Below are 12,376 nucleotides of genomic sequence, written 5' to 3' on the forward strand. Positions count from 1 at the left end.
TAGTTAGTACTGTAGTACTGCAGTCAGTGCACTGCTAGTAGTTGTTAGAGTAGTAGTACTACTGTGTTAGCTTTCTACAGAACTGCTGTGTCACTTGGCACGTGTCACAGTGCCACGTGGCAGGTGCCACGTGACACTTGGCAAGTGCCACGTGGCAAGTGACACGTGCCAAGAACCACGTGCCAAGTGTCACTTGTCAAGTGCCACATCCGGCATGCTCCTGGCACACAATACACCTGATGCTGCTGCATTGCCCTGCTCCTGCTGCCTGTGCAGCTCCCACCGCCAGGCCAGGGTGCCACAGGCCATTGATACCACCTAGATTTAACCCAAAACACAATTGCCGCATAATTTTTTGGAGGTGTCTGGGCTAAAAACTGCCATGTCCCAGTTGTGTGGTTGGACTTTGGACACAATGTGGGCTGCACAACCGCTGTCTGGAATCTAGGCCTGATGTTAATTGACAGCCATTTTTTTTTTTATTATTTTAAGTCCCCACATCATCAATTATTGTTCCCCATTAAAAGATAGTGATGCTACATGCCTCATTTACCCTAAAAAAACGTTTTTAAAGCAATTTAAAGGGCACTTCCGTTTTTTCTATCCAGATATCCGAATCCGGCCGGATATCTCGGATACTGAGGTCGGATCGCAAAATTTTGAAATCGGATATCCGACCCGGATCGGATATCTGGGTATCTGGATCCGAATCGGATCTGGATTTTGAAAAGGGGTATCCAAGCAGCACTGACTTTCAGGGTCATCTGAACAGGAAATGGAGGTACGGAAGCCAGCCAGTCAGATACCTTCTTATACGAATTGCAATAATTTCAGAAATGCGTTGCTCAACACTTGGTGCATTACTAATTAAAGGAGCATCATAACAAAAATTAAAAACAAAAACCTGACAGGTTTGGAACTAGTCCATCTCTTTGTGAGAGGTTCTCAATATTTCCTTTATTCTGTGCACAAGTATTCCTTGGAAAGGTTTTATACAAAGATACCAGCAGGTCTCCCTACTGGCTTGCATAATATTGCATAATATTTTGGTAGTTGCACTGAGCAACTGCCGATCAGTACGTACTTTTTGAAAATAAAGGAAATCCTGAGAAACCCCCATGAAAAGATGGACTAGTCCAAAACCTGTCAGATCTGTAATATTTTTACAAGCTACTGTAAGTGACAGCGCCATAGAAAAAAAAAATAAGAAATCCATAGTGTATTTCAGTTTGGTGAAAATGTAAATCTTTTACATATGCGTTTTTAATATTACAATTTTTCATGCTAGTGGTCTTCTAATGCAAATCACATGCATAAAAACTGAGGCTAAACTGGGGATTCAAATGAGAAGGCAAAAATACAGATGCCTCTATGTGTGCAGATAGTGATCTCCAATAATTCCAATTAGATCTGCAAGCTGGTTGGCATTCTTATTATCGTATTGGCCATCTATAGCAGCAAGGAGCGACAGGAGCCAGCCAGTCAGGTACCTCCAATGTATTTATTGCAAAAATGCACATCAATCCTTGCTGCTAGAGATGGTCAGTAAGATAGTAAGAATTTCAACTAGCATGCAGATTTAATTGGGTCACTCAATATCAGCAGGGAGGACATCTGATTGGCTCGGGTCAAATTGGTGTGCAATCTGCATTAAACTAGCTTGCAAGCCCTATTTACAGTATTTGAATCTCATTGTAGGCAATGTATAGATTGATTTTGGGTCTGGCAAAGGAAATTGTTAATGGATTAACATTATTATTATAGTTGCTTCCCCAGCACAGAGGAGATCACCTGACTCCACCCATCTCCGCCTTTTACTGAGAGAGAATAACTAGGTGTGTCCAGCACTGCAGCTCAGCAGGTTTATTATCTTCCTGCCCTTCTTCTCTCTACTCAGTGTTGAATAAAGCGTTAAAGTCTGGATAGGGGTCAAGAAGGGTTAATGCTTTTTTGGTAGGGGGTAAGAAGGGTGCCTTTTTCATAGGGTGAGAAGGACCAGTAATAGTGGAGAACCATGCAGGCAGCAACATAAAATCCTGGATGATGGAATAAACTGAATGAACTCCTGGCATCCGGATTGTTTGGTGACACAGGATATCCCGCTATCTTCACATCACACCTGGCCCCATGCCTGGACGCTGGACACTTCACATTTTCCATTTCCAGCAGGAACAGGTGCATTACCGGGACTGTGTGACGTATCACTACTGGCCAAACCATGAGAGCCGCTACACATGTCAGAGGAAGACACAGAGGGCATCGTGGGAAATGAGAAACCTATAATAACCTTTAGACTGCCAGCTAATTGTTTTTAAAAAAGCTACCACACCAGTGGCAGCTATGTTTGAATTGTGTTCATCAAATGTCTTGCCCAAATCTACATCTACCACATTGGTCACAAGGGATGTCATTCTACCTGAGATCACATATATCTGTGTATTTATACTCACCTGGGGCTTCCTCCAGCTTCATAAGGTGTGGCTGTTCCGTTTTTTTCTCATCACTGCCGGTAATCTGGCCGGCCGCGCTCTTCTGCACATGCACAGCACAGCCACACAGACACCCCCCGCCGCGCACCCCACAGCCAGTAGAAATTTGCGTAGTGGGGCAGCGCATGCGCAGAGGCGCCTGACCTGTCCAGGACTGGCCAGATTACTGGCTGCGATTAGAAGATAACGGAGCGGATGGCTAGGGAACCCACGCACTTCCTGTAAGCCCCCAGGTAAGTATAAATACACGGATATAGGTGATCTCCAGGTACACTTTAAGGTGCAAATAAACTTATGATTGAAATTTATGCTAAGTATTAGGATACAAAATTATGCACATTTTTAGGAGAATCGAAAATGTAAACGGACGAATTAAATACCGTAGGGAAAGCTTTTGATTGGTCCATTTTCGAGCTGCATAGATTTGCAGAAACATTTGCATAGTTCTGCATCATCTTGGAATTATTTGCATATTTCAAGTAAAGTAGAAAGTTACCCCTGAGCCAAAACTTTGGTACTAAATGCTTGTAGAGGTCGGTGGCACAGGAACACGGGGAAATAAACACTGGTAGACGTGCGATACAGGCGGATGTACTGTATCGGTACTGTAGACGTCCATGTCGGTTAGACGTCCGTGGTGCACGGATGCGGAAACACAGAAATGCCTATATCGGTAATTTCTTAATAGTACTTAACCCATTATCAGCTTCATTAGAGTTATCTCGTGTGAGATGAGTGCGCTGCTTTTCACCTCTGTTGGCAGAACTAGTTGTGCTGTAAATTCTTGGAATGCTTTGATATCTCTCTACTAGCAGAAAATAGACACTGAAAGCAGAAATCCTCGGTTATTGTCTCACACTGCCCCCTAGTGACAAGTGGTCATAAATACACATTACAGCTGTACTAATTAGAAGTCAGGAAATCTAACAAATAAGAAATAAAAAAATGTGCTAAAGTAAATTAGCTTGGAGCACTTTCAATCCTTTTTAAAAAAATTGGCTGCTAAAGGGTTAATAATAATCACCTGAAGGCAAATTGTGAGTAAACGTTAGATAATTTCCTCTGTAGAGGGAAACCTCTGGATAATCTAGAGGCTTCCGCTGCCCCCCTCCCCCCCTCGCCTTTACAAATCCTGCGCTGGGACCCTCTGAACCTACCTGGCTTGTGGAATACATTCGCCTGACTACACTCCCATGTGTGTATGAACACGGCAGCACTGTGCAGGGGCTAGATGGCTTGTACCTGCGCAGGAGCCGCTCATGCATGTTTTTTTCCTCCAGCCACAATCGGTTCCGTGCTACTATGCAGGTGTGGGCTATCAGTGCGCCTGCGGATAATGGGGGGGCCGGCACAAATACAGCCCCGGCGAGCAGCGGTGGGCTGAAGGAGGATCCTGAGGTGCGTATTTAGGGTTTGCTTTGCGCTGCCTTTCCTGTAACCGTTCTTTTCCCCTGCAGCTTTCATTTAAGGAAATCAAAGAGTGTCAATGTGAAGAAAGAGTTAAAAGAGGTATTGAGAAATCTGAGCTATTACAACATATGGAAAGGAGAGTATCGCAATAACAAATGCCCAGTAAGGCCTACTTCAGAGCCCCGGGCCCTCATTTACTACTTCAGAGATCGCAGCCCCTCATTTACTACTCCAGAGACCCCGGCCCCTCATTTACTACTCCAGAGACCCCGGCCCCTCATTTACTAGTCCAGAGAACCCGGCCCCTCATTTACTAGTCCAGGAACCTCAGCCCCCATTTACTACTTCATGGGTCCTGATTCCCGGGCCACCATTTACTACTTCAGAGATCGCTGCACCAATTTATTACTACAGGAACCCCCGGCCCCAATTTACTAAGGTAGGAAACCGGTGGAAAGTGATCTAACGTACCTGTGCTGTTAGGTAGGAAATGTTTGCAACACAAAGTTCAGCTGATTCCTACACAGAGAGGATCTCTGAAATATTGGGAAACAGTGGCCACGTGGCAGCGATCTCCTCTAAGCGCCGACCGTGCAAACGTGTCCATAATAAACCTATGTAGTCCGTAAATGTAATTACAAAGGACTTTTACCTCATACAAGTTGCTCTCTTCATCTGAGGTAAGCGTGGTGTTCGTTTTCTTTTTACAGCCGCTCATTTTCGGGGAGCCTCTTCCCTCCCTATACACTGAAGAAGGCTGATCAGCTGAAAGCTTACCCGAGTTCTTTTAAAGAGAAGCCGAGGTGAGAGGGATATGGAGGCTGCCATATTTACATCCTTGTAAACCATGCCAGTTGCCTGACTGTCCTGTTGATCTTCTGGTATAAGTAGTGTCTGTCTGTGTCAAAACCCTGGAACAAGCATATGGCTAATCCAGTAAAACCTGAGTCAGCTGACCTGATCTGCTGCATGCTTGTTCAGGGTCTATGGATAAAAGTATTAGAGGCAGAAGATCAGCAGGGCTGCCAGGCAACTGGTCTTACTTAAAATAAAATAAGTATGGCAGTCTCCATATACCTCTCACCTCGGGTTCCCTTTAAGTTAGCAAATAAATGGTTACATCCTATTCAAATCTTCCGGTCTTTAACCAACGCACAGTGCATGGACAGAGGAATATAGTCACTGTATGAAGAGAAACTAACAGAACACACTGAGAACCACCGTTGGGAAGAAGATTAGTAGGGCAGCCAGGCAATCTGCATTGTTTAAAAGGAAATAAATATGGCAGCCTCCATATCCCTCTCACTTCTGGTTCCTTTAACAATCAATCGATCATTAGGGTGACAGTTTAGAGAATAAGTGTTGTGCAGATACACTGCTCAGCTGTAGCCAATCACAGTGTACTATTCTATAGAGATAGAAGGGGGGGGGGGGGGGGGGGCAACAGCCAATTAGCAAACGGTGTCTCTCTCTCTGCAGGGGGTTAAAGTTAACTACTTGCCGATCGAGGCGTAAGGTCCTGTGGGCCTGTTTTGCAGGAGATTGCGCGCACTGATGCACCTGCATCCCTGCTTGGATGACGGAGCTCTGCTCCGCCTTTAGTCTCCCAGTAGCGATCGCTGCTGGGAGACTGTTAGATGGCGAAACCGCTGTCTATTAATGTAGTACAGTGCTGCGATCTACGGCAGCACTGTACTGGGGACACAGGAAAGCGATCTGCTGTCATAGGCTGAAGCCTATGACAGTCGAACGCCGTGATTGGCTGGCTGGGTGGAGGGAGTTTAAAAAAAATAATTTATAAATAGTAAATTTTATTAACAAAAAAATAAATATTTGTTAAGAAAACAACAACAAACAAACAAAAAACACTGGGGGAGCGATCTGACCCCAACAACAGAAAGCTCTGTTGGTGGGAAGAAAAGGCGGGGAATCACTTGTGAGCTGTGTTGTGCGGCCCTGCAGCGAGGCCTGAAAGCTGCAGTGGCCAATTTAGCCAATTTAAAAATGGCCTGGTCTTTAGGGGGTTTAACACTGCGGTCCTCAAGTGGTTAATAAAAAGACAACAGGTAGCAGCTGCGCAAATGCCAAAATGATCATTTGAGACAAATATTATCCAACCTCTGTACAGAAGGAAATGTGCCCACTAACGATGCAATCTTGATTATACAATCTTACCAAAAATATGTGGTAGAAGGATAGGCTGAGTGAATATACGTTGAATGGATACTGTCCCTGATATTGCATAGAAGTGGTAAGATTGGATCATTAGTGGGTAGCTTTGAAGCTAGATCTACACGGAGCGATCCGGCAGCTCGATTAGCCACCGGATCACCACTTCCGCGTACCCGCTCGTCCACGCGTGCGTCGGATTCGATACCCGCTCGTCCACGCCGGCGCCGCTTATCTTCCGCTCGATTCCCCGCTATTGTCCGCTCGCGGAGAATCGAGCGGCGGCGCGATCGGACCTGTCGGATCTTATCAATCGAGCCGCATCAGCAGCTCGATTGATAAGTAACATGGTGCCGTGTAGACTAGGCTTAAGGGCCACTCTCCCCTAGGAGCCTAGCACCTGGTACTAGAGAATGTTTGTGATTAGAACCCTGATGAGATGCTATTCACTCTGCCTTGCACACAAACTGATTGCCAATTGTATGCGGCATGGGATAGCATGTCCAGGCAATGACCTAATTCAAGGAAAGGTGGGGGGGAAAGGCTGCACATCCCTAAACACATGTTGCAATGGAATGGTTAATCGCACAGGCATACACCGCTTCTGCCTGACTGAAAAATGCATGCCCTGCATCCCAGACAAGTGCTAACATTCATTAAACTAGGAGGAACTTTATCTTCCAATATGGTTTGCATGCAAAGTATATTATACTAGACACTTGCACCACGTATGCGCTGGCGTTCTCCTCGCTGTTCAACCAAATGTAAGTTACACATTTTCTTTGCTTAGCTGCTCCCAAGGTTTTAAATTTAGGTTAGGTCACTTGCCCGGAGAATTGCCTCACCGTGGCACAAGTGTCTAGTATAATATACTTTGCATGCAAACCATATTGGAAGCTAAAGTTCTTCCTAGCTTAATAAATGTTAGCACTTGTCTTGGATGCAGGGCATGCATTTTTCAGTCTGGCAGAGGGGGTGTATGCCTGTGCGATTAACCATTCAATTGCAGCATGTGTTTAGGGATGCGCAGCCTTTCCCCCCACCTTTCCTTAACTTTGTAACTATTGGATAAGGAGATAGGGAGAAAAGGGAAGTCGGCACTGCAGTGGGATCTACTTGCAATATGGAGGGCCCGCAGGGTTGCGGCAGGTTCACCTTGTGGTACAGTCAATGTGCTCAGGCTGGCCTCCGTAGAAGCGCTCTGTTAGCGCGAAACGGCCGACAGGCTTATTCTGTGCCCAGCACCCACCACCAGCTCACAGCTCGCAGCCTCCACCCAACGGTATGTGAATTTTTTTACTGCACGTATTGACGTACCACAATGTACCACCACCTATGGATTAAATACAGAACACAGCTAGTGCCGGCTCTGCATCCTTTTGTTTTTTCTAACAAACTTTGTAACTATGTAACTGTCAGGTTAGCTGCTCCCAGCCCCTCCTCCTGAGTTTCCTGTTTGCATGATAAGTAGTAGCAGATTTGCATATGATTTGCATCTGAATTGAATGCGAAGTGTGCAGAATCTATTTAGGTGCTGCACACTGAGCTGGTGGTCATTTCAGATGCAGCCTTAGTGGTATGCGCTGGCGTTCTCCTCAATGACCCAATTCAACCTGCATACAATTTGCTGACAAGCCAGACTTAACCAGCTGAGCGGTCTGGACGAGCTCAGCTCGTCCAACACCGCCAGCGGCTGCCGCTCAGGCCCTGCTGGGCCGATTTTAATGAAATAAAAAGCAGCACACGCAGCCGGCACTTTGCCAGCCGCGTGTGCTGCCTGATCGCCGCCGCTCTGCGGCGATTCGCCGCGAGCAGCGGCGAAAGAGGGTCCCCCCAGCCGCCTGAGCCCAGCGTAGCCGGAACAAAAAGTTCCGGCCAGCGCTAAGGGCTGGATCGGAGGCGGCTGACGTCACGACGTCGGCTGACGTCGATGACGTCACTCCGCTCGTCGCTATGGCGACGATATAAGCAAAACAAGGAAGGCCGCTCATTGCGGCCTTCCTTGTTTATTCTGGGCGCCGGAGGCGATCGGAAGATCGCCTCCGGAGCGCCCTCTAGTGGGCTTTCATGCAGCCAACTTTCAGTTGGCTGCATGAAATAGTTTTTTTTTTATTTAAAAAAAACCCTCCCGCAGCCACCCTGGCGATTTAATCAGAACGCCAGGGTGGTTAAAGGACAATTGAACCGAGCAGTATATGGAGGCTGCCACGTTTATTTCCTTTTAAGCAATACCAGTTGCCTGGCAGCCCTGCTGATCCTCTGCCTCTTATACTTTTAGTTTTAGCTATAGCCCCTGAACAAGCATGCAGCAGAACAGGTGTTTCTGACATTATTGTCAGATCTGAGAAGATTAGCCGCATGTTTCTTTCTGGTGTTATTCAGACACTACTGCAGCCAGATAGACCAGCAGAGCTGCCAGGCAACTGGTAAGGTTTAAAAGGAAATAAATATGGCACCCTCCATATTCTTCTCACTTTAGTTGTCCTTTAAAAAGAGACCCTGTAAAAAAAAAAAATGCCCCTGGGGGTGGCACTTACCTCGGGAGGGGAAAGCCTCTGAATCCTATTGAGGCTTCCCCGTCCTCCTCCGTCCCAGGGTGGTCTCACTCGGCCCCTCCGAAGCCTCATCCGACAATTTGTCTATTGCAGCAGCACCTGCAATATTTGCCTTCCCCAGCGCAGGCGCAGTATCAGCTTCCAGCTCGGAGATAGGCAGAAATAGCCGATCCCAGTTGGGTCCGCTCTACTGCACAGGAGACTTGTGTCTGCATAGTACAGCAGCCCGGACTGGGATCGGCTATCTCTCCGAGCTGAGAGCCGATACTGCGCCTGCATTGGAGCCGGAGAGTTAAAGAGAACCTGTAACAAAAAAAAGTTCCCCTGGGGGGTATTCACCTCGGTAGGGGGAAGCCTCAGGGTCCCAATGAGGCTTTCCCCTCCCCTGTAGCTGCAGGCAGTCCAGCGCTGGCTCCCCCGAAGTGTCGGGGAATCCTCCCTCCACAAGCCTGATAAGCTCTGATTTATTTACCTTTCCTGGCTCCAGCGGGGGCGCTGTTGAGGCGAAAATAGCTGATCTCCATCGGGTCCGCTCTACTGCTCAGACGCAGGAGACTTGTGCCGGTGCAGTAGAGTGGCCCGACGGAGATCGGCTATTATCGCCTATCTCCGAGCGGAGAGCCTATACTGCGCCTGCGCTGGAGCCGGGAAGGTAAATATTTACATCCTCGCTGTTCCGACAGCTTTATCGCCGCCGCCGTGGGACACAGGAGGATGGGGGAAGCCTCAATAGGATCCGGTGGCTTCCCCCACCAGAGATGAGTACCCCCCAGTTAAGGTTTTTTTATGTTTCAGGTTTTCTTTAAATATTTACATGCCTGCCTTTTGGAGGGGCCCAGTGAGAACACCGTGGGACGGGGGAAGCCTCATTAGGATCCAGAGACCCCCTCTCCCGCGGTGAGTACCCCTCAGGAGCACTTTATGTTACAGGTTTTTTCATTGATATACTAAACAAGCAGCGCCAATTTATGTGTTAGAATTACCATTCATACACTTCTTAATTTAATTAGTGGCTGTGTATAAGAATTCCATCAAGCCCAGTGTGCCAAGGATAGCTGTGTGGCGCCCCTACCGCAGGTGCCACTCCAGGCATCTACCTGATTTATCTGTGCTTGAAGGGCCATTATCGCAAAAAACTATAACATTTAAAATACATGTAAATGTATACAAATCAGAAGCATGTTTCTTCCAGAGTAAAATGAGCCATAAATGACTTTTCTCCTATGTTGCTGTCACTTACAGTAGGTAGTAGGAATCAGACAGAAGCGACAGGTTTTGGGCTAGTCCATCTCTTCATGGGGGATTCTATGCTTGGCCTTTATTCTTTAGAAAGACACACCTTGAAAAGGATTTATATAAAGATAATGGTCAGCCTCCCTGCTTGCTGCACACTTTCTTTTAGCAGTTGGATGCCATTCATTAAGTGCTTTTAAAGACAAAGAAAACCCTAAAAAAAATTCCCCATGAGGAGATGGGCTAGTCCAAAACCTGTTGGTTCTGCCAGATACTACTACTTACTGTAAGTGACAGCAACATAGGAGAAAAGTAACTTATAGCTCATTTGACTCTGGAAGAAATGTACTTCTTATTTGTATATGTTTACATGTATTTCACATTTTACAATTTCCGCAATAGTGGTCCTCTAAGGGCCCTTTTCCACGAGCAGTTGATAAGCAGTCAAAAGACTGTTGAACTCTCACAACTGCTTGCTGCTGCCTGGTAACTGCCCACTGCTGCTGGTAACTGCCCACTGCTACTTGGAAACGGCTCACTAAGCATGCAGTTCAGCTCCCTGTGGAAAAGGGCCCTTAAAATGGCCCTGCCCCTTATTGAACATCGCTACGCATTGCTGAACGCCGACAATAAGGGCACATTTCCATGGGCAGTTGAACTGTATTCTCAGCAAGCAGTTACCAGGCAGCAGTGAGCAGTTACCAGGCAGCAGCGAGCAGCTACCAGGCAGCAGCGAGCAGTTACCAGGCAGCAGCGAGCAGTTACCAGGCAGCAGTGAGCAGTTACCAGGCAGCAGTGAGCAGATACCAGGCAGCAGTGAGCAGATACCAGGCAGCAGTGAGCAGATACCAGGCAGCAGTGAGCAGATACCAGGCAGCAGTGAGCAGATACCAGGCAGCAGTGAGCAGATACCAGGCAGCAGTGAGCAGTTACCAGGCAGCAGTGAGCAGTTACCAGGCAGCAGTGAGCAGTTACCAGGCAGCAGTGAGCAGTTACCAGGCAGCAGTGAGCAGTTACCAGGCAGCAGCAAGCAGTTGTAAGAATTTTAGAGGCTTTCCATTGCCTATCAACAGTCCGTGGAAAAGGGCCCCTGAGAACTGTGCAAATAACAGACACGTGTTAATAACATAACTCCATTTAGAGAAATTACACTTTTCTGTTCCTAGCAAGCAAACACGAGGACTGCCATGCGTTGTACAATGTTAGACTCACCGGTTTTTGCGTAGCTGCCAGTCCCACACAGGCCACGAGAAGGATCAGGCGGTATCCGCAGTAGGACATTTTTCGAGGTTTCAGGGGTACGTCATCAGCTGGTGAGGTGACAATACCTGCCTTCTTCTTCGCTGCTACGCCTGGAATATCTCCTCGCTGCTACGCCTGGAATACGGACACTACTGGCAGAAGAAGTTTATATGTGCATTGCTGTAACATCTGAACTGGATGTGGTGATCCTGGTGAGTTCAGACAACAAACACAAACCTCCTCTCTTCCTTTTTGCAGAAAAACACGACAGGGGGAGAACAGGAACCAGTCAGGATTTCCTCTTTCATATCAGCTCAGAACACATGGAAGGAAGCCCTTCGCTCTCTGCTGAAAAGGGCACTTGGTGTGAAGCGGAGAAGTGATGAGAAAGCACTCGGGAAAGTGACTCTGTGGTTTGAGGCGACCGCGGGACGATAAGGGCTCCAATGGACGCTAGTGACCTCGGCGCTGTGTTTTGTTCCCGATTAGTGCGAAGCAATAACATGCTGCCAAAGTCTAATACAATCCGTGTACCCACTGAAAGGGCGATTAGCATGCTGACCACACACAAACACGCAGACAAAGCGGCCAAACAGGCGTGAACTGACCCGCTGCTGAGGTTCAGCAAAACACAGCGATGCTTAGCGTTCAGAGCAGACCACCGCTAATGACTAGGCAGAGATATTAGCCACGAGACGTCCGCTAATTACGATGTATAGATATTAGCCATGTCAATCCCCTTACAGGGATACTTAAAGTGACATTGAATTGGATAAAGACTCATGATATAATGAATTGGTTGTGTAGCACGGACAATTAATACAACATTAGTAGCAAAGAAAATAGTGTCATATTTTTATCTTCAGGTATAAAGCTTTTTTTATAACATTGCATCATTCTCTAATAATTGCAGTTTCCACAATACACTCAGCATTTTAAATGATTTCACAGAGCAGGCTAATGACTCTTAATGTTTTTTCTGCAGAGAAAAGTTCAAACAAAGAAGAAACACAGAGACAGTTGAGATAAGTGCTTCAAAAAACAGTGCTGTCGACCACTTTATAAAGTTGCAGAGCTCACAGAAGCTGTTTTGCATAAATAACTACTGAAGTTTCTTAACTCTTCCTGTACTGGAAACATTATGAGACTCATTTCTTTGCTACTAATGTTTTATTTCTTAGCTGTACTACACATCCAATGCATTATATCATAAGTTTATTTTCACTTCAGATTCCCTTTTAGCCTAAAATTAAAAAAAAAAAAAAAAAGTTTAAATTT

At 46.6% G+C, this 12,376-nt stretch overlaps 1 protein-coding gene across 2 annotated transcripts in view; it reads right to left on the bottom strand.

Moving 5' to 3' along the window:
• Nucleotides 1-11,598, bottom strand: part of STAB1 (stabilin 1) — a 308,949-nt gene extending 297,351 nt beyond the window's left edge. For both annotated transcript variants that reach the window (XM_068251889.1, XM_068251888.1), the window contains exon 1: nucleotides 11,069-11,598. In XM_068251889.1, the coding sequence (XP_068107990.1) occupies nucleotides 11,069-11,137 (69 nt within the window). In that variant the 5' untranslated portion in view covers nucleotides 11,138-11,598. The remainder of the gene's footprint in view (nucleotides 1-11,068) is intronic.
• Nucleotides 11,599-12,376: the final 778 nt, after the last annotated feature.

Source organism: Hyperolius riggenbachi, chromosome 9 (genome assembly GCF_040937935.1).
Source record: "Hyperolius riggenbachi isolate aHypRig1 chromosome 9, aHypRig1.pri, whole genome shotgun sequence".
NCBI classification, from domain to species: domain Eukaryota; kingdom Metazoa; phylum Chordata; class Amphibia; order Anura; family Hyperoliidae; genus Hyperolius; species Hyperolius riggenbachi.